The sequence below is a fragment of the Lithobates pipiens genome, unplaced genomic scaffold (genome assembly GCF_037356315.1).
Source record: "Lithobates pipiens isolate NorthernLeopardFrog02 unplaced genomic scaffold, aLitPip1_a1.2 Scaffold_8, whole genome shotgun sequence".
Classification (NCBI taxonomy): Eukaryota; Metazoa; Chordata; class Amphibia; order Anura; family Ranidae; genus Lithobates; species Lithobates pipiens.
Genome location: NW_027507903.1, coordinates 665,001,368 through 665,024,203, shown reverse-complemented (window position 1 = coordinate 665,024,203; position 22,836 = coordinate 665,001,368). Strand labels below are relative to the sequence as shown.

The following is a 22,836-nucleotide window of genomic DNA, read 5'->3' as shown; positions in this document are numbered from 1 at the left end:
GTAGATACTTTAACATTTCTGCAAACCAATCAATTCACACTTATTGAGATTTTTTTTTTTTTTACCAAAATCATGTAGCAGAATACATATTAGCCTAAATTGATGAAGAAATTTGATTTTTAAAATCTTTTTTATTGGAAGTGTTTTATAACAAAAAGTAAAAATTACACAGCTTGCCTGTAAAAAACTTTTTCTTGGAGTACATCATGGGACACAGAGCACAGTAGTAATTACTATGTGGTGTGGGTATATAGGCACCTTCAGGTGATGGACACTGGTATACCCAATACAGGTAGTTCACACCCTGTATAACCCCCGGCACAGTTCCCCCAGCACAGTCCTCTCTTTCGTTTTCCATGTCTCCTGTAGTAGCTGCTACAAGCACTCCTCAGCTCGTTTCTGGGTTTTCTCTTTCACCCCAGCAGAATGCTTGCTGGGGACTGTAGTCTGCTCCCTGCTAAGACCAATGGTGCCATGTATTTCTGGGACTACATTTCCCATGATGCCCCTCTAGTTGCTTCTGATTGGCCCTCTGTTTTGTCCAATGGGGAGGGAAAATGAACAGACAGGAGAGCCTCCTCTTCCCCTGCTGCCGACATGAGAAGGGGAGGGGGAGCGAGGGGGGAATAGTGACAGCAGCCTGCAGCTCTCCCCACCGTGCGGACGCCCATGGCTGGAGGAGGAGAGCGGGACTGTCATCGCGGCTCTGAGGCTGAGCTGTGTGTGAGAGAGACACACAGCTCAGCCCATGCAGCCACCAGTTCCGCATGACACAGGCACGGCCGCATGGTGGTAGGCGAGCAGCGGCCATGGCCTGTGTTACCCATGGTCAGGCCGCAGTCGCCGCTTACCTCCCGCTGTGAGGCCTGATCATCAACAGGCCATGGAGCGAGTGGCCCCCGGCCCACCGGGCAAATGCCTGGTCTGCCCTATGGCCAGTCCGGGCCTGAATGACAGTATATGGAGTTTCAAGCAAACCAAGTTAAGAACAAAAATATATAAATAAGTGCAGCGCTTCTAGGCACCTAAGTGAATAAGTATAAGTATAATGGAAGTGAAAATAATCAAATAACAATGACCAAGAGTCCACTAAAGTCCAAATGAGGTGAAGACAATCGTCATGGGCTTCAAAGTGATGTGTTTAGGACTTCTGGAGAAATCAGATGACATTCCTGGAAAAATGACTCTCAACCTTCTCAGACCTCAAAAACTTCTTGAGAACGGATTATAGGACAAAACAAAAAATTGGATACACTTACCAGATAAGTTGGACACATCCACCATATAGTAGTGTGTCGTAAGGGCTTGTAGGGGGCTCCAATGCCACCCAAGATGCAACACGCCAAATGGTGATTCCCCTTGGAATTCCTTGTAGTCTCTATTTGGAGGAAGCGGATGAGCCTTCCGAGCCGTGGATAGCAGTAGTATAGGTAACATCCCGGTCCATGCCTGCTGGACCATGAGTCAGCGATAATATGCACCTTACCACTGACTGCCCTGTCCAGCGAGGCCAAAAGATTGCCTTCCACAAGCTGGTAGAGAGCCGGAATCGCCTTCTGTGAAAAAAAGTAGCGTTTGGGAAGCTGCCACTGAGGTACCGCACATTCCACAAATTCACGGAAGGGGGCAGAGTCTACCAGCTGAAAAGGCAGCAGTTGGAGTGCTAGCGATTTATCCAAGCTAGCATTCAGCCGCTGGGCATGTGGATGTCTGGGACCAAATTTCTTTTGCCGATTTAGCAACTGGGGTAGGGAAATTTGCCTGGTACAATCGGACGTTGGTGTAGCGATAGCAGATTGCCCGCAAGTACTTGGCAAACCTAATTCTACACCTTCATTACTCTCAGTGCAGGTTTCTGAGAGAACTGAAGGTATAGTGGAGTTGGAGATCCCAGCTGATGAGGAGCAAGGAGAGGTCCGTTCTTTGGTTTGGGTCTTTTAACCACTACAATACCGGGCACTTTCACCCCTTTCCTTCCCAGACCAATTTTCAGCTTTCAGCACTGTCACACTTTCAATAAAAATTGCACAGTCATGCTACGCTGTACCCAAATTAAATTTTTATAATTTTGTTCACACAAATAGAGCTTTATTTTGGTGGTATTTATTCACGACTCAGTTTTTTTTATTTTTTGCGATATAAGCAAAAAAAGAGTGTAAATTTTGAAAAAATCCCCAATATTTTCTTCTTTCTATTTTAAAAGAAATCCAATAAAACTGAATTTTGTCATAAATTTAAGCCAAAATGTATTCTACTACATGTTTTTGGGGAAAAAAATTCTGTTAAGTGTATAATAATTGGTTTGTGTGATCACGAACATATGTACGCAAATGATCATGTGCAGATGTGTGCAGGTGATCACGGACATATGTGTGCAGATAATCACTGGGACATGTGATTTTAGTGGGACATATGTGGGGTACATGTTTTTTATTATTTGAGGACATGTGTTTTTATTATTTGTGGACATGTGTGTTATGGGGACATTGTGTGAGGACATGTGTGTTTTTCACTAGATTGGTGATCAGTGAGTAAAAAGCTGTAAAATAACAGCTCATACTCACTGATCACCAGCTGGCGTCAGCGATCCGCTCTCCTCTCCTCAGCGATAACTTCCGTGTGAGAAGAGGAGAGCCGATTGCCTAGCAACCGGCTGATTGTTTACATCACATGACGGCTGTGATTGGAATGGCCGTCATGTGATCAGGAGGGCCAATCACAGAACCCTCCTTCCGATCAGTGTCCGGGTGACACCAGCGCATCGAGATCATGCTGCTGTGCAGGCACGCGCGATCCCCCTCCTTCTGAAGGACGTTCCTGAACGTCCAGTCAGAAGGAGAGAGCTCCCACTCAGCTGTATATATACATTGGCAGGGTGGGAAGTAGTTAAGTACGCTTGCCAACAGACTGCATGGGAGTTCGACATATGTCTGGTCAAGCTTGTGGTGCCCAAGCGGCTGCTGTTTTGGCCACGCTTGATACGCTTTAGACATATGTTGCAAATAGCAACAGTGCGATCTGCTGCACACGTCTCAAAAAAAGGCACACACCAAAGAACTTTTGGAAAACGCATGGAGTCAGCAGCGCCCTGCACATGCAGAGCTCTGCAGTGTGTTGCAGTTGGTTGGCTACCCTTAAGCTGGCCCCTGGAGGGCATCCTGTCTCGTTGGAGATGTGCCTCCTCCTCCTCCTCTCTCCTATCAGGCACCCACGTAGAGTCAGTGACCTCATCATCCCCTCCCTCCTCGTCACTGGAGAAAACCTGGCAGTATGCTGCAGCTGGAGGAACATGACTGCCAGTTTGTTGTCCTTCTTGGGCACCCCATCTCTCTGCGCTCACGTTACTGCTTTGCTTAAGCTGGATACCATCATTGGAGCCTTCAAAACACTGTGCATCCGACTGCAGGTTGTACCCAACACTGTGGTCTGGGGGACTCCTCCGTGCATGATGGTGGGGCTAGGGAAGGAGTAACTGATGACCTGGAGCCAATGGAATAGGCCGATTTGGCAGTTGCATTGGCAGCCAAAGTACTATGAGCCTGGTGACACAGGATGAGGAGGATGAGGACGGCTTGGTCATCCACTGAACTAACTCTTCTGCATGTTGTGGTTCAACACGGCCAGCTGCCAAAAAAAAGGACAAGCGGGCCCCACGGCCACGTGCTGAGGATGCACCGTGTCCTTTACTAGCAATGTTGGCTGTAGACATAGAGCCTGCTTGCCCTCTTTTAGTGGCCTGTGAGCGTCTGCCTCTCCTTGTTGGCCTTCCAGACATACTGTGTTTGATGTATTTGTAATGTATTTGAATAGGTGCACCAGGAATGGCCTGTAGTGAGATGTAGTGGCACAAAGCTGGGATGTGTATGTATATATATATATATATATATATATATATATATATATATATATATATATATATATTGTGTATATATATATATATATATATATATATACTGAATATACTACAGCTAACTGAATCAACTGCATGCCTGTAGTATATTAGGAACAGAACAACAGGAACGGTCTGCAGTGGGATCTAGCTAAACTGAATACAGTATACTGAATATACTGCAGATATCTGAATCATCTGCCAGCCTGTAGTAAATTAGATACAGAATAACAGGAACAGTCTGCAGTGAGATCTAGCTGCACAGGATACAGTACTGAATATACTGCAGCTAACTGAATCAACTGCCTGCCTGTAGTATATTAGGAAGAGAGCAACAAGAACGGTCTGCAATGAGATCTAGCTAAACTGGATACGGTATACTGAATATACTGCAGCTAACTGAGGTAAACCGCTTGCCTGTAGTATATTAGAAACTAGCTAAACTGTATACAGTATATATATATATATGGAATAATAAAAACAGTGTAGCGCTTCAATAATAATAAGTGTAATCAACACAAATTATAAAAATAATAATCGCACAAAACTGAATGCCTGAAAGTAAAAGTCCAACATAAGGCACTCATTCCACTATGTTGATGGCATGGGAGTGGCCAAACCGTCACATGGAACGAAAGTGGTGTACTGGACGAATATGTTCATGCAGGTAAACTTGATTGGAAACATCAGTGAATAGTAGATAAATACTTCTTACCGGAACAGTTGGACTCACACAGTCATATGACGGCTGAGTCTGTAAGGCTTGGGGTCACAGTCAAGGACCAAGGAGTGTGAGGAGAGAGGTCAGTTGAGCTAGTGGAGGAGCTCCAGGCGGTTGTAGGCTCAAAGATGGATCCTTTCAGATGGAACATCAAAGGTCGAAGTAATCAAGCTCAAACGCAGCCCGTTGGACCAATACTCCAGCCTCCCCCGAGTGGGGAGGGGGGTGTTTGTAAAGTTTTAAACCAAAACCATGGAGAAAAGGGAAAAGAAAAAAAGGCTCCACATGGTGCGGGTCAAACGATATAAAAACGTTGGTTTATTGAAGTCAAAAGATAATAAATGACTTGGTGATCACATAAAAGAACAAAATGAACTTAAAAGCAATGTGGGGTACCAACAGCTCGCCCGACGCGTTTCGACATATGTGTCTTCAACTGTGCCTTGCCCCAGTTGAAGACACATATGTCGAAACGCGTCGGGCGAGCTGTTGGTACCCCACATTGCTTTTAAGTTCATTTTGTTCTTTTATGTGATCACCAAGTCATTTATTATCTTTTGACTTCAATAAACCAACGTTTTTATATCGTTTGACCCGCACCATGTGGAGCCTTTTTTTCTTTTCCCTTTTCTCCATGGTTTTGGTTTAAAACTTTACAAACACCCCCCTCCCCACTCGGGGGAGGCTGGAGTATTGGTCCAACGGGCTGCGTTTGAGCTTGATTACTTCGACCTTTGATGTTCCATCTGAAAGGATCCATCTTTGAGCCTACAACCGCCTGGAGCTCCTCCACTAGCTCAACTGACCTCTCTCCTCACACTCCTTGGTCCTTGACTGTGACCCCAAGCCTTACAGACTCAGCCGTCATATGACTGTGTGAGTCCAACTGTTCCGGTAAGAAGTATTTATCTACTATTCACTGATGTTTCCAATCAAGTTTACCTGCATGAACATATTCGTCCAGTACACCACTTTCGTTCCATGTGACGGTTTGGCCACTCCCATGCCATCAACATAGTGGAATGAGTGCCTTATGTTGGACTTTTACTTTCAGGCATTCAGTTTTGTGCGATTATTATTTTTATAATTTGTGTTGATTACACTTATTATTATTGAAGCGCTACACTGTTTTTATTATTCTATCTGTTGAACTTTGTTTGTTTTTAGTGTTGGCTGCTGTTGTGGCTGTTGTGGCCATTTTTTCACACACTATAGCGCAGTGTTTTCCCTCTTTTATATATATATATATGGAATGTGTGTGTGTATATTAGGAACAGAACAACAGGAACGGTTGGATACTGGTCGGCGCAATTAGCACTGTTTTATAAGTAGAGAGAAAAAAAAAAGGGTTTTAAAAGTTTTAAAGTTTAGAGGAGAGGGATCCATTGAGATTGGATGAAACAATGCCTTCTAATAGCCTTTGTACAGTGTATTGTTTGCATGTGTTCTTCTCTTTCAGGATTCACCAATGAGCATCTATCAAGCTGCCAGAGAATGGGTGGTTTAGATAGACAGGTTTGGGTGGTAATCTTTGCTGTATGATAATTCTGTTTTTAACAATGTCTTCACACATACTGGAAAGTTTATTATTTTCCTTCCTTTCTCCCTTTCCTACCCCCAACGTTCAGCTATGCGTTTTTCAAAGTTAAGGGCATACCTAAACTGCAATTTGGTTTGGATACAATTGTCTAAATTTGGACTTCAGCATCAGTCTGATTAGACTTTGAGATGTTCAGCCTGGCCACAGGGGGCATTGTCTCTTCTGGTAGGCATGGAACTATGGTCTGGTTAGGAGCTTAAGTTACTCTCTCTCGGAGCCCGCCCAGTGGGAGTGGCGCTCTTGCTGTGCTTTCTGGGAGAAGGTATTTAAGATGCCGACATCACGTGGTTCGGGGTTCCGATCCAGAATGATGTACTGACTTCATGGTCCTGGTCCTCCTGACCAGCCCCCAGGAAGGCTATGGCCTGGGGTGCGGATCCATCCAATCTTGATGTCTCAAGGCTGGCTAGCCCGAGGCAAGGAAACTAAAGGAGGATTCTGAGGTGGTTGGGTGCCGTCTCCGGTTTGGGAGAGACCCAGTGACTTCAAGCATTTCAGTGGAGGACTCTTCAGGGGAGGACTCTTCAGAAGAAGACCACGTACGGGTTGGTTTCTTAGTAAGAGCCTGGGAGGGCTGAAGTACCCAAGAGAATCCAGTCTCGTAGATATCGCCAAGCTGGCTGAAAGATCCAGGTATCCTACGAGTGTTCTTCGAATTTAGTTTCCCTACGTGTTCTACAACAACATCTGTGGCAGAGACATTATCTTGTATGTTCTACAACAACATCTGTGGCAGAGACTTGTTCCTGAGTAAGCACCTTGTTGGCTGCTAGACCTTGTGAGAGGGACTGTCCAACCTGAGTGATCATCCAGTTGCGAATGGCTATTCTCTGGATGCAGTTAAAGTAAGCAAGTTCTTCAACATTGACTTTGACACTAAGAGTACCTGGACTTCCTTTCCAACCCTCTGATCCCAATTTAACAGACTGTTCATTGTCTATGTTTTGCAAATAAAATCCAGTCAAGTGGATCTGTTGTCAGTCTCTCGAGTTACTGGGCCATTTACCACGGGACACCCCTAGACGTGAAGCGATTGGAACAGAAGGTAACGGTAATCCCAAATCTAACCAGCGGCTCCTTCGGGGGTAGTGCTACATAACCAATTTCCTTTTTATCATGATGTAGTCATCTCCACTTTTCATGTCATTGCACTTAGTGCTCCGCATGTCTTCTCCACATCCGTCTTTCCCTCTTTCTCTCTTCTATTGTTGGGAAGTATAATTCTCATTACTACTGCAAAACGAATCTCCTCCCTTCTGTACTCTGATCTCCGTGTCCTATAGTATTCATCCAGCCTCACCCTGTGTAGGAGGACGTCACCCCTCCCCCATCCACATTCCTCTCCGGTGTCAGAGACTTTCAGTCTTGTTTCACTTCCCCTGTCAGCGATGGCGTCTGGTGATCTGAGAGCCGAGCTGAAATGTTCCGTCTGTCTGAACATTTATACCGATCCTGTAATGCTGGGATGTGGTCACAACTTCTGCCGGGTCTGTATTGATCGTGTGCTGGATACACAGAGGGGGTCTGGAGATTTCTTCTGTCCTGTATGCAGAAAAAGGTTCAGGAGTCGTCCTGCACTGCAGAGGAACATAACACTACGTAACATAGCAGAGACTTTCCTGTCTACTCATCAAGATCGAGAGGAGTCCGGGGTCTTCTGTACTCACTGTGTGGACTTTCCTGTACCTGCTGTTAGATCCTGTCTGCTCTGTGAGGTTTCTCTGTGTGATAAACACCTGAGAGTCCACAAAAATTCCCCAGAACACGTCTTATGTGACCCCACCTTGTCCATGGAGAGCAGGAAATGCTCCGTCCATAAGGAAGTTTTGAAGTATTTCTGCACTGAGGATGAGACCTGTATCTGTATATCTTGTTGTATGATTGGAGGACATAAAGGACATAAGATGGAGTCACTGGATGAGGCTTCTGAGAAGAAGAAGGAGCCACTGAGGAATGTTCTGCAGAAACTTCTGACAAAGAGAGAGGAGACGGAGGAAAGAGTCCAGAGTCTGCAGGAACACCGGAGGAAAGTAGAAGAAGAAGCCACTGGTGACACCGAGAGAGTCACTGCCCTGTTTAGAGATCTCAGGAGACGTCTGGAAGACCTGGAGAAGAGAATCCTGAGGGAAATCTCCAGGAGGGCAAATCGGATCTCCATCTCCATCCGGGATCTGGAAATAAAGAAGGAGGAGCTGTCCAGGAAGTTGCGTCACATTGAGGAGCTGTGTAACGTGACGGATCCACTGACTGTCTTACAGGAATCAGACACAGGTGACTTGTGTGATACTGAGGATGGAGATAATGAGGACAGAGAGAGACATGAGGAGCTTCTCCATGATGGAGGGGGTCTGGATGTGGCGGGGGTCTTACAGAAAGGTTTATCTGATGTAATAACAGAGGTAAATGTATACTATATACAGGGGGCTGCAGACATATTACTGGATGGAAACACAGCTCATAATGATCTACAGATATCAGATGACAGGAAAACTGTATCCAGGTCAGATATAAAGCAGAATCTCCCAGAAACACCAGAGAGATTCCAGGATTTTTCTTCTCAGGTGTTGAGCAGTCGGAGTTTCTCCTCAGGGAGACATTACTGGGAAGTGGATGTCGGGGGGTCAGATGACTGGAGAGTCGGGATGTGTTACCCCAGTATAGAGAGGAGAGGGAAGGAGTCAGAGATTGGATGTAATAATAAGTCCTGGGCATTGGACAAGGATGATAATGATGAGGAGTATAAGTTGATACATGACAGTAAATGGACCTTCTTACCCCCCAATCCCTCCAGTAACAGAGTCAGGATATATCTGGATTATGAGGCCGGGCGGATCTCCTTTTATGATCTGTGTGACCCGATCCGACACCTCCACACCTTCACCACCACCTTCACTGAGCCCCTCCATGCTGTGATAGGTGTATGGAGAGGTTGTATAAAGATATGTGGGGGGAGTCAGGAGATGTGAGAACTCCGCCCACAGTCTGGTGATGTCAAACGAAGGAGGGGAATTCATTCATCCAATAGTATATAGCAGTGGGCGGGGCTTCCTGCAAGTTTTTCTACTATAAATAAATGTGAGATTTCTTGGGTAGAATATCTGTCCAATTATTGGAGTAACAATAACATGTTCCTATTGGTCAGTGAGAAATCTATCTATCTATCTATCTATCTATCTATCTATCTATCTATCTATCTATCTATCTATCTATCTATCTATCTATCTATCTATCTCCCATAACAATCTGACATAATACTTTCTGTGTTTTGTCACAGTATGTGACATCAGCCATCTCCTCCCCCTGCCCCTCCCCCACATGTGGTCCCTCTGTGGGGCGTGGGGCAGCCATGATCAGACATAGAGGGGGTGGGGTCACTGTGATGGGATAGGAAATAAATGGAACAATCTTAGAGGAAATCTATGAAGATGTCATCTAGAGATTTATTACTGAAAGAAAAAATGTGATCAGAGAGCCCAGGCTGTTTTTAGACAGAGTGGGTCAGGATTAGATCCCCTGTCAGGTTTTTTCTTCTGTCCGGGGCTCCATTACAGAGATTTCCCCTCACTTCCTGTCCCGGTGACAACATTTATCTAGACAGGAAATGAGGGGAACTCTCCAACAGGAACACAGACTGAAATAAGAATGATATGTTTAGTATAATAAGGAAGGGGAAGGATTAGAGCCCCTGTCAGATGTTTATATGTCTGTGTCCCTGTACAGATTTCTCTCGCTCCTTGTATTGGTGTCACCAGGACAGGAAGTGAGAGGAAATCTCTTCTAAGGCTGGGATCACATTGCTGTGCAGATCACATGTCATGTCTGTGTGCTGTGAATTCAGCCGTACAAACTGTGTGACTGAAATCACATTCACACCAGAATGGTGCCGGACCCTTTTTTTGGTCCTCACTGGAATCGGATCACATTGGGTGTCACATCTATACAATCCGATTCCTGCACCATTTCAGCGTTTGCACTGCGATCTGCGAAGCGATCTGGGGGTGTCATTAACTTTCCATTGACCCCCCGCAGCGGTTCTCAGATGTCAGTGTGACCGTCTGGTGATTGAGGTGTGATGAGGGAACCCGCACAGGAATCGCACTGGTTCCCGCATCCCACAAGTCTCATCCCAGCCTAAGGCTCCTTTCACACCTATGCAGGGGGCTTTTCAGCCTTTCTTATGTGCTTTCCGCAGGTTTTAGTGCGATTTGCCGTTTGGAGGTTTTTATTGTATTTTTTGTTTCAGATAATTTGCTGTTTGGGCAAATTAAAAAATGCAAATTGCGGCAAAATCGCTGTAATAACGCACTACATGCTTTTCTGCACCTCCTCCATTGAAGTCTATTGAACCATAAAAATCAAAAACCTTTTTTGCGTTTAAGGCTCCATTCACGCCAATGCGTTTTTTTTTAACATAGATCCCTATGGAACACGTTCACATCAATGCATTTACTAATGACAGAAATAATGGGATTTATCACTAATATAATGATATCACTATAATAATGTATGATTACTAGAACTGGAATGTGTCCCCAATATAATGTGTCCCCATAGAATGGATCACCAATAGAATTCTATGGGATCACTTTTATAATGGATCCTAATATAATGTATAATGTGATGGTGTATTATAATCACTAGATGTGTCCCGGTGATGGAGGAGGAATTTGGAAAGATGTTAATGTGAATAAAGTTTTTCTCGGTTGTAGATGTGAAGTGTTGGTGTTATGCTTACCTGCTCTGTGTAATGGTTTTGCACAGAGCATCCCCGATCCTCCTCTTCTTGGGTCCCTATTCTGTGCTCCTGGCCCCTCCCTCCTGTTGAGTGCCCCCACAGTAAGCAGCTATGGGGGCACCCGAGCCAAGTTACAGCTTCTTGTGTCCATTCACATATGGATACCGAAGCCCAGTCCCACCCCTTTCTCTCCTTATTGGCTAACTTTAATTGACAGTAGCAGGAGCCAATGGCACCACGCTGCTGTCTCAGCCAATGAAGAGGGGAGTTCCGGATGGGCAAGACACTCCTGTAACATTGTTGGATCTAGAGGGACCTCAGGTAAGTATTAGGGGAGCTGAGGCTGCACATGGAAGGCTCTTTATTGTAATGCATAGCATACAATTATATTTCTAAATAAAATAATGCTAAATACTTTTCAACAATTTCCAAAGAGTGGCAAAGCATGTTTCATAGCATAACATGTGATCTTCATTTAATGCCGTACCACACTGTATTGTCTGCAGACCATAATCAAATTTCATTACAGAGTGTACAAAGCACCTCAATAGATAGTCACACGTTCCATAGATGGGGCAATTGTTATGAAGAAATAAAAATGACACATCTGTATTTCAGAGACAGTAGTCAGACAAATAGCACAGTGGCTGGAGAGTATGTAAGCAGCTTGATTGGCAGCAATGTAAGATGGAGAGACAAGGCAAGTTTTTTAAATATAAAATAAAAATGGCAGTGATTATACTGAAATATTGTGGAGACATGCTGTAAATCATTTAAGCTTTTTATGTGGGTCTAATTTGAAGAGGGAGAGAATCAAGGAGGTTTTATTTTTAGCGAGAAATAAATATTACACTGATTATGTTAAAGACACAAATAAGAAGTATTACAGGGACATGATGAACATCCTGTAAGCCTTGGTGGTAGGCCTCTTTTAAAGAAGGAGAAATTAGGCATTTTTTGTCCAGAAATAGAAAATGCATTGGATTAAACCAGAGACAAGAGGCAGAAACCCTACAGAGACACACTGCACGCCATATAAGCTCTTCTAGTAGGCTGCATTTGAATATCGAGAGATCCTCAGAACAGAGGCAGGAAGAGGAGAACTTCCTTACCTTTGAAGGCCCCCTTCATCCAGACAGTTTTCCTGTGTGCCTGCCGATCACACAGGAAGAGGAGGAGGAGGAGGAGGATTGTGTCAGCATGGAGTTGGAGCCTATCACTCAGCATCACCAACAGTCTTCACGGGATCATTTACAGTCCGAAGAAACCCATGGACTTGTACGTGGCTGGGAGGAGGTGGCTGTGGATCAGGTCATCCTTAGTGACCCAGGGGACTCCAGACTGCATGCCTCAGCAAACCTACGATGCATGGCCTCCCTGATCCTGCAAAGCCCACGGAAGGATCCTTGTATTCGTGGTATCAAGGAGAGGGATCATTTCTGGCTGGCAACCCACGTTACAAGGCTAAGGTTGTGGACCTTATCTTGCCATCACAGAGGGAGCAGAGGATGAAACATCTTCGGGAGGCCTTGCAGAAAGGTTTGTGCAATGCATTTCCAGAGCCTGGGAGGTTACAATTTCCTGGTCCTCCTGGACAACGTGTTGCTGAGGCTTTGGTCAGTCACAGAAGGAGCGGTGGAGAAGGTGGCCGTCTGACTGATGCATTCAGACAATTTTTTAGTCCGCAGCCCCAAGGTATGATCGGTTCCAGCAACCGTCACCAGCGTCTGATTTACATGGTGCAGGAATACCTAGGGGCAAGGTCAGACTTGGACACCTTTCGCACTGAAAATCCTCTGGGTTACTGGGTCTTGAGGATGGATCACTGGCCAGAGACTGCACAGTATGCAATTGAGCTACTGACCTGTCCTGCATCCAGCGTTCTTTCGGAATGCACATTCAGTGCTGCTGGAGGCTTTGTAACCAATCACAGGGTGCGCTTGTCCACCGAATTGGTCAAATTGGTCGATTGGATGACCTTCATAAAAATGAATCAGTCTTGGATCACCAGCTACCAAGCACCTGATGCTGATGTAACCAAATAATTTGTTTTTTGAATGTGAGATCCCTTCAATACTGCCTATGCTGATGCTGAGTGACTATCCTCTTCCTCCTCAATGTTCATGCAGTGGCTAAGGCCCAATTTTTCTGTCCCTGTTTAAAAGAAGCGTGTAATTACAATTTTTGATGCAATACTTTGCAGCAGGGCTCATTCCTGCGCTCCAACTAGAGTATCTGTGAGGGGTTGCAGTGTTGTGGCACCAGTGCCTAAGACCCAATTGTTCAGCCCCTGTTTAACAGGGGCATGTAATTACAATTCTTGATCTAATATTTCACAGCAGGGCCCATTCCAGTGCCCACCAAGAGTAACTGTGAGGGCTTACAGTGTTCTGGTACCACCAACATCTAAGACCCAATTATCTGCAGAGTATATAGGGCAGGCCCCTACTTTCAAACATCCAACTTACAAATGACTCCTACTCACAAATGGAAGGAGACAACAGGAAGTGAGATGAAATCTACCCCTAGGAAGGGAAATTCTCTCCTGTAAGAGTCAGTATGGGAAAGGGTGTCTCCTCCACTGATGCTTTATCACCAATCCTTGTTTCCCTAAAAAAACCCACATTTTCAAAATCCAATTTTTATTGGGACAGAAAGTGAGGTGAACTCTTCTAAAGAGGTGCACAGACAGCAAAACAAATGTTACAGGGGTGATAACCTTTCCCTATGTTTTCCAAAAAGCTTTAAAATAGATTTTTTGACTGGAGATACACTTACAGACTGTACCTGTTCCAAATTACAAACAGATTCTACATAAGAACAAACCTACACAGTCCCTGTCTTGTTTACACCGCCTGTATACTGCTGTTCTGAGTAAATAGGGCCTGAGGTGCGGGGTTCCCCTTAATATCCACACAAGACCCAAAGGGGCTGGTAATGGACTGGGGGGGGGGGGGGGGCTACCCATGCCATTTGTCTCACTGATTTTCATCCATATTGCTGGAACCAGACATTACATTAAAGCCGCAAGCAGTTTTAAATGACTTTTATTCCTTTAAAAATGTAATCCTGGCCACTTATACACCTTCCTGCCCAGATGAATTTTGAGCTTTCAGCTCTGTCGCACTTTTGAATGACAATTGCGCGGTCATGCTGCACTGTATCCAAACGAAATTTTTATCATTTTGTTCCCACAAATAGGGCTTTCTCTTGGTGGTATTTGATCACCCCTGGGATTTTTATTTTCTGCTAAACAAATAAAAAAAGACCCAAATTTTTGAAAAAAAAAGGTTCTTTTTGTTTCAGTTACAAAACTTTGTAAATAAATAAGTTTTCTCCTTCACTGATGGGCACTGATGGGGCTGCACTGATGGGCACTGATAAGGCATATGGGCACCTATGATGTGGCACCAATGAAGTGGCATTGATGGGCACTGATATGTGGCACTGATAGGTGGCACTGATATGCGACACAGATAGGCACTGATAGCTGGCACAGATGGGCATGGATAGGCAGCATGGATGGGTATGGATAGGCGGCATGGATGGGCACTGATAGGCGGAATGGATGGGCACTGATAGGCGGCACGGATGGGCACTGATAGGTGGCATTGTAGTGTAAAGTATTGTATGGATGCCAATCATTGTCAAACAAAAATACATGCCAATCAGTGATGCCCATTGTGGGCACTGACTAGCATCCCTGGTGGTCTAGGGTGGCATACCTGGTGCTGGGCATCCCTGGTGGTCTGGTGGCATCCCTGGTGGTCCAGTGTGGGCATCCTCGGGGGGGGGGGGGGGCTGCTCTGATAATCAATCAGCACAGACCCTCCCTGTCAGAAGAGCAGCCGATCGGCTCTCCTCTACTCAAGTCTGACAGACGCGAGTGAGGAAAAGCCGATCAATGGCTCTTCCTATTTACTCTGTGATCAGCCGTGATTGGACACGGCTGATCTCATGGTAAAGAGTCTCCATCAGAGACTTTTTACCGAGATCGTAGTTGCGGTGTGTCAGACTGACTCACACACCGCAACAACAATCGCCGCGATGCGCGCCCCCAGGGGTGCACCACGGCTCAATATCCCGATCACGTCACATGACGCACAGTCAGGATATTGAAACCACTTTGCCATCCTCATTCCTCTATATGGCGGGCGGCAAGTGGTTAAATTACTTTTATTACTTTAGAAATTTTATTTTGTGCAGGGACAGTTCTAAGCACGGGAAACATGCGCCCCTTCACAGGCATACTATAGACACCCCCCAGGTACCACATTTAAAGGAATATTACACTTTTATTGTTTCACTTTAATCATTATTAAAATCACTGCTCCAGAAAAAACAGCCGCTTTTAAAACTTTTTTTTGCATTGATCCATGTCCCCTGGGGCAGAATAGGTGGCACTGATATGCAACACAGATAGGCACTGATATGCGGCAGGACCCGGGTCCCCAAACACTTTTTAGGACAATAACTTGCATATTAGCCTTTAAAATTCACATTTTTGATTTCTCACATTCGAGTCCCATAGACTTTAACGGTGTTCGAAAGTTTGTACGACTATCGGTCTGTTCGCAAGTTCTGGTGCGAACCGAACCCGGGGGGGGGGGGGTGTTTGGCTCATCCCTACCCTCTACCCAAAACTGTATTACAGTATAAACCTTCATTAAAATGATTTCGTCATCTTCCAAACACGAGTCCCTTTGTGTCAACATGCTTGTTTCTAAAGACCCCCAAGCTCCTCCCACCAACTTCCTGTTGCACACCTGAACAGGAAATGGGGGAGGGGAAGCATTGTTTGTACTGCAAGCTATTCAATCCAAACCTCAGCTCTACCAATACAAGCCTCACAACAATGAATTGCCCTCTGAGGAACTCCAAAATATTTCAAAACACACAGCGCTAGAAGTACAAAAAACCTCACAGTTAAAGCTAGTCTTGTCATCCGGTGAAATTCAGTGCAAAGTAGAGATTTCACTCAAAACCAAAATTCAATACGGAAAACGCCATAGCTCTACTGAAAAGTATGTAAAAAGTACAAAAATAGAATTCACTCAAAAGGAAATGGCGCCTTAAACTGCGTCTCTATAAACCAAAATAGCAATTCCACCCAAACACAGCGGATACAAAATGGCAGCAAAATCAAGACAATGGCCACATGGTGACTACAAGAAAAGCCAGGCCACGACAAAATGGTGGACGTATGCGATTATTTTTCGTATGAACCGAAAATGCGTATGAATTTCCAGAAATTTGTACATTCCTAAGAATCCGACATATGAATTGTTATGCATACAAATTTTGTACGAAATTTCATATGCAAACTTTGGATCCAAATTCCGTTACAACAGAATGGGACAGAACGTTCGATAACTACGATTATTCGTTATGATGAAGTTAAAAACCCCAGGAACTCAGCACAGCACAGGGATGGTGAGAGCCCCTCATAATGGACACATAGCAGGTTTACAGACCTGGGAACTCAGCACAGGGATGGTGGGAACTCCTCATAATGGGCACAGCGGGTGTACAAACCTGGGAACTCAGCACAGGGATGGTGGGAAGCCCTCATAATGGGCACAGCGGGTGTACAGACCTGGGAACTCAGCACAGGGATGGTGGGAACCCCTCATAATGGGCACAGCGGGTGTACAAACCTGGGAACTCAGCACAGGGATGGTGGGAACCCCTCATAATGGGCAGAGCAGGTGTACAGACCTGGGAACTCAGCATAGGGATGGTGGGAACCCCTCATAATGGACACAGCAGGTGTACAGACCCAGGAACTCAACACAGGGATGGTGGGAACCCCTCATAATGGGCACAGCGGGTGTACAGACCCGGGAACTCAGCACAGGGATGGTGGGAACCCCTCATAATGGGGATCTGGGAACTCAGCACAGGGATGGTGGGAACCCCTCATAATGGGGACTTGGGAACTCAGCACAGGGATGGTGGGAACTCCTCATAATGGGCACAGCAGGTGTACAGACCCGGGAACTCAGCACAGGGATGGTGGGAACCCCTCATAATGGGCACAGTGGGTGTACAGACCTGGGAACTCGGCACAGGGATGGTGGGACCCCTCATAATGGACACAGCGGGTGTACAGACCCGGGAACTCAGCACAGGGATGGTGGGACCCCTCATAATGGACACAGCGGGTGTACAGACCTGGGAACTCAGCACAGGGATGGTGGGAAGCCCTCATAATGGGCACAGCGGGTGTACAGACCCGGGAACTCAGCAAAGGGATGGTGGAAAGCCCTCATAATGGGCACAGCGGGTGTACAGACCCGGAAACTCAGCAAAGGGATGGTGGGAAGCCCTCATAATGGGCACAGCGGGTGTACAGACCCGGGAACTCAGCACAGGGATGGTGGGAACCCCTCATAATGGGCACAGCAGGTGTACAGACCTGGGAACTCAACACAGCAATGGTGGGAAGCCCTCATAATGGGCACAGCGGGTGTACAGACCTGGGAACTCAGCACTGGGATGGTGGGAAGCCCTCATAATGGGCACAGCGGTTGTACAGACCTGGGAACTCAGCACAGGGATGGTGGGAAGCCCTCATAATGGGCACAGCGGGTGTACAGACCCAGGAACTCAGCACAGGGATGGTGGGAACCCCTCATAATGGGCACAGCAGGTGTACAGACCTGGGAACTCAACACAGCGATGGTGGGAAGCCCTCATAATGGGCACAGCGGGTGTACAGACCTGGGAACTGAGCACTGGGATGGTGGGAAGCCCTCATAATGGGCACAGCGGGTGTACAGACCTGGGAACTCAGCACAGGGATGGTGGGAACCCCTCATAATTGGCACGGCGGGTGTACAGACCTGGGAACTCAGCACAGGGATGGTGGGAACCCCTCATAATGATAAATTCATCACAACGAACATTCGTTATTTAAAAAAAAAAAATTACGATTCTAACGAAAATTCGTATCTCGTACGAATCCGAATTGAATTTCTGACACGAATTACGAAATACAATTTTTAATACAAAACGGAATGAAGCACAATTAATTTTTTGACGGCGCACATGTCTACAAAATGGCGCATTTTCCCGCCAAAACCCAAATTTCTTCGCTTAGCTACACAAACTTCTGCTCACAAAACACATTTGAGATACCACATGAACATTTACAAACATTTTAGGAAACCGTGACAAACCAGGATTTCCCCCTACAAAAACAGAGACATCAAAATGAACACTTATCTCTAGACACACTTTAGGCTTTATGTCAGTTAGGGCCCATACTAAAATATAGGCATATTTACCTAAACAATATCGGGTGGCACAGTGGTGTAGTGGGTAGCACTCTCACCTAGCAGTAAAAAAGGGTTGCTGGTTTGAATCCCAACCGTGACACTACCTGCCTGGTCTCTGCATGCTCTCCTTGTGCCTGTGTGGGTCTCCTCCGGGTACTCCGGTTTCCTCCCACACTCCAAAGACATGCTGGTAGGCCAACTGGCCTCCGTCCAAAATTGACCCTAGTATATGAAAGCAAGCCGGGGACCCCGGACTGTGGGCTCCCTGAGGGCAGGGACCGACGTGAGCGTGAGCAAACCGTTGTTACTATATGGGCACCTTAAACAAATATGAGCATCTTAATGAGACAGAATGCACAGGGATAGGGACAACCGCAGACCCACACCCTGCACTCACTAAGGTCAAACTGGATGGACTGGTGTCTCCACTCAACCCCACCAACCATGTAACTATGTAATATATCCATAAACGCCAAAGTTACATAAAACATGAAATAAAACGTCTTAACCATATACTCCTGTCCCAAGTACCACACAATATTTGGCTCTGAGAGTTAGAAGGTCAACAGAGCTCCCCCCATGCTGGCTTCCTAGAACCACCAAGACCCCCCGCAGGGTGTAAACAGCTCCTATTGTAATGGGACAACAATGCATGGAGAGCGAGGCGGAATCTTACATTTAGATTCTCTCTCTCCGCACGCTCTCCGTGGCTTGCCTCTCATCGGAAAATGCATCCGACAAACTGAGCATGCCCAGTCGATACGTCATGCCAGCTGATCGGGATATCAGCTGAAGTGATGTACTGTGTATGCGTAGGATACATTTGCTGGGAGTTGCCTACCACCTGATCTATCCCATAGTTTGTAGACACTTTAACATTTCTGCAAACCAATCAATTCGCACTTATTGAGATTTTTTTTTTTTTTTTTTACCAAAATCATGTAGCAGAATACATATTAGCCTAAATTGATGAAGAAATTTGATTTTTAAAATCTTTTTATTGGAAGTGTTTTATAACAAAAAGTAAAAATTACACAGCTTACCTGTAAAAAAACTTTTTCTTGGAGTACATCATGGGACACAGGGCACAGTAGTAATTACTATGTGGTGTGGGTATATAGGCACCTTCAGGTGATGGACACTGGTATACCCAATACAGGAAGTTCACACCCTGTATAACCCCCGGCACAGTTCCCCCAGCACAGTCCTCTCTTTCGTTTTCCATGTCTCCTGTAGTAGCTGCTACAAGCACTCCTCAGCTTGTTTCTGGGTTTTCTCTTTCACCCCAGCAGAGTGCTTGCTGGGGACTGTAGTCTGCTCCCTGCTAAGACCAATGGTGCCATGTATTTCTGGGACTACATTTCCCATGATGCCCCTCTAGTTGCTTCTGATTGGCCCTCTGTTTTGTCCAATGGGGAGGGAAAACGAACAGACAGGAAAGCCTCCTCTTCCCCTGCTGCCGACATGAGAAGGGGAGGGGGAGCGAGGGGGGAATATTGTGACAGCAGCCTGCAGCTCTCCCCACCATGCAGACGCCCATGGCTGGAGGAGGAGAGCGGGACTGTCAGAGCGGCTCTGAGGCTGAGCTGTGTGTGAGAGAGACACACAGCTCAGCCCATGCAGCCGCCAGTTCCGCATGACACAGGCCACGGCCGCATGGCGGTAGGCGAGCGGCGGCCGTGGCCTGTGTTACCCATGATCAGGCCGCAGTCGCCGCTTACCTCCCGCTGTGCGGCCTGATCATCAACAGGCCACGGAGCGGGCAGCCCCCGGCCCGCTGGTCAAATGCCCAGTCTGCCCTATGGCCAGTCCGGGCCTGAATGACAGTATATGGAGTTTCAAACAAACCAAGTTAAAAACAAAAATATATAAATAAGTGCAGCACTTCTAGGCACCTAAGTGAATAAGTGTAAGTATAATGGAAGTGAAAATAATCAAATAACAATGACCAAGAGTCCACTAAAGTCCAAATGAGGTGAAGACAATCGTCATGGGCTTCAAAGTGATGTGTTTAGGACTTCTGGAGAAATCAGATGACATTCCTGGAAAAATGACTCTCAACCTTCTCAGACCTCAAAAACTTCTTGGGAACGGATTATAGGACAAAACAAAAAATTGGATACACTTACCAGATAAGTTGGACACATCCACCATATAGTAGTGTGTCGTAAGGGCTTGTAGGGGGCTCCAATGCCACCCAAGATGCAACACGCCAAATGGTGATTCCCCTTGGAATTCCTTGTAGTCTCCAATTGGAGGAAGAGGATGAGCCTTCCGAGCCGTGGATAGCAGTAGTATAGGTAACATCCCGGTCCATGCCTGCTGGACCATGAGTCAGCGGTAATATGCACCTTACCACTGACTGCCCTGTCCAGCGAGGCCAAAAGATTGCCTTCCACAAGCTGGTAGAGAGCCGGAATCGCCTTCTGTGAAAAAAAGTAGTGTATGGGAAGCTGCCACTGAGGTACCGCACATTCCACAAATTCACAGAAGGGGGCAGAGTCTACCAGCTGAAAAGGCAGCAGTTGGAGTGCTAGAAATTTATCCAAGCTAGCATTCAGCCGCTGGGCATGTGGATGGCTGGGACCAAATTTCTTTTGCCGATTTAGCAACTGGGGTAGGGAAATTTGCCTGGTACAATCGGACGTTGGTGTAGCGATAGCAGATTGCCCGCAAGTACTTGGCAAACCTAATTCTACACCTTCATTACTCTCAGTGCAGGTTTCTGAGAGAACTGAAGGTATAGTGGAGTTGGAGATCCCAGCTGATGAGGAGCAAGGAGAGGTCCGTTCTTTGGTTTGGGTCTTTTAACCACTACAATACCAGGCACTTTCACCCCTTTCCTTCCCAGACCAATTTTCAGCTTTCAGCACTGTCACACTTTCAATGACAATTGCACAGTCATGCTACGCTGTACCCAAATTAAATTTTTATAATTTTGTTCACACAAATAGAGCTTTATTTTGGTGGTATTTATTCACGACTCAGTTTTTTTTATTTTTTGCGATATAAGCAAAAAAAGAGTGTAAATTTTGAAAAAATCCCCAATAGGGTGATCACGGACATATGTGTGCAGATAAACACTGGGACATGTGATTTTAGTGGGACATATGTGGGGTACATGTGTTTTTATTATTTGGGGACATGTGTTTTTATTATTTGTGGACATGTGTGTTATGGGGACATTGTGTGAGGACATGTGTGTTTTGGGGACATTGTGTGGGGACATGTGTGTTTTTCACTAGATTGGTGATCAGTGAGTAAAAAGCTGTAAAAAAACAGCTCATACTCACTAATCACCAGCTGGTGTCAGCGATCCGCTCTCCTCTCTTCAGCGACAACTTCTGTGTGAGGAGAGGAGGAGCCGATTGCCTAGCAACCGGCTGATTGTTTACATCACATGACGGCTGGGAATGGAATGGCCGACATGTGATCAGGAGGGCCAATCACAGAACCCTCCTTCCGATCAGTGTCCAGGTGACAGCAGCGCATCGGGATCATGCTGCTGCGCAGGCACGCGTGATCCCCCCTCCTTCTGAAGGACGTTCCTGAACGTCCAGTCAGAAGGAGAGAGCTCCCGCTCAGCCGTATATATACATTGGCAGGGTGGGAAGTAGTTAAGTACGCTTGCCAACAGACTGCATGGGAGTTCGACATATGTCTGGTCAAGCTTGTTGGTGCCCAAGCGGCTGCTGTTTTGGCCACGCTTGATACGCTTTAGACATATGTTGCAAACAGCAACAGTGCGATCTGCTGCACACGTCTCAAAAAAAGGCACACACCAAAGAACTTTTGGAAAACGCATGGAGTCAGCAGCGCCCTGCACATGCAGAGCTCTGCAGTGTGTTGCAGTTGGTTGGCTACCCTTAAGCTGGCCCCTGGAGGGCATCCTGTATCGTTGGAGATGTGCCTCCTCCTCCTCCTCTCTCCTATCAGGCACCCACGTAGAGTCAGTGACCTCATCATCCCCTCCCTCCTCGTCACTGGAGAAAACCTGGCAGTATGCTGCAGCTGGAGGAACATGACTGCCAGTTTGTTGTCCTTCTTGGGCACCCCATCTCTCTGCGCTCACGTTACTGCTTTGCTTAAGCTGGATACCATCATTGGAGCCTTCAAAACACTGTGCATCCGACTGCAGGTTGTACCCAACACTGTGGTCTGGGGGACTCCTCCGTGCATGATGGTGGGGCTAGGGAAGGAGTAACTGATGACCTGGAGCCAATGGAATAGGCCGATTTGGCAGCTGCATTGGCAGCCAAAGTCCTCTGAGCCTGGTGACACAGGATGAGGAGGATGAGGACGGCTTGGTTATCCACTGAACTAACTCTTCTGCATGTTGTGGTTCAACACGGCCAGCTGCCAAAAAAAAGGACAAGCGGGCCCCACGGCCACGTGCTGAGGATGCACCGTGTCCTTTACTAGCAATGTTGGCTGTAGACACAGAGCCTGCTTGCCCTCTTTTAGTGGCCTGTGAGCGTCTGCCTCTCCTTGTTGGCCTTCCAGACATACTGTGTTTGATGTATTTGTAATGTATTTGAATAGGTACACCAGGAATGGCCTGTAGTGAGATGTAGCGGCACAAAGCTGGGATGTATATATATATATATATAT

At 46.3% G+C, this 22,836-nt stretch overlaps 1 protein-coding gene across 1 annotated transcript; it reads left to right on the top strand.

Annotated features, from left to right (window-relative positions):
• The first annotated feature begins 7,530 nt into the window (after positions 1–7,530).
• On the top strand, positions 7,531–10,918 carry LOC143961881 (E3 ubiquitin-protein ligase TRIM39-like). Its single transcript, XM_077471216.1, has one exon. It carries the CDS (start codon positions 7,599–7,601, stop codon positions 9,174–9,176), a length of 1,578 nt encoding a protein of 525 aa, XP_077327342.1. The 5' UTR covers positions 7,531–7,598; the 3' UTR covers positions 9,177–10,918.
• Positions 10,919–22,836: the final 11,918 nt, after the last annotated feature.

Bases quoted from the DNA above. Each gene is read 5' to 3' on its own strand.
- LOC143961881 (XM_077471216.1), top strand. From the start codon at position 7,599: ATGGCGTCTGGTGATCTGAGAGCCGAGCTGAAATGTTCCGTCTGTCTG.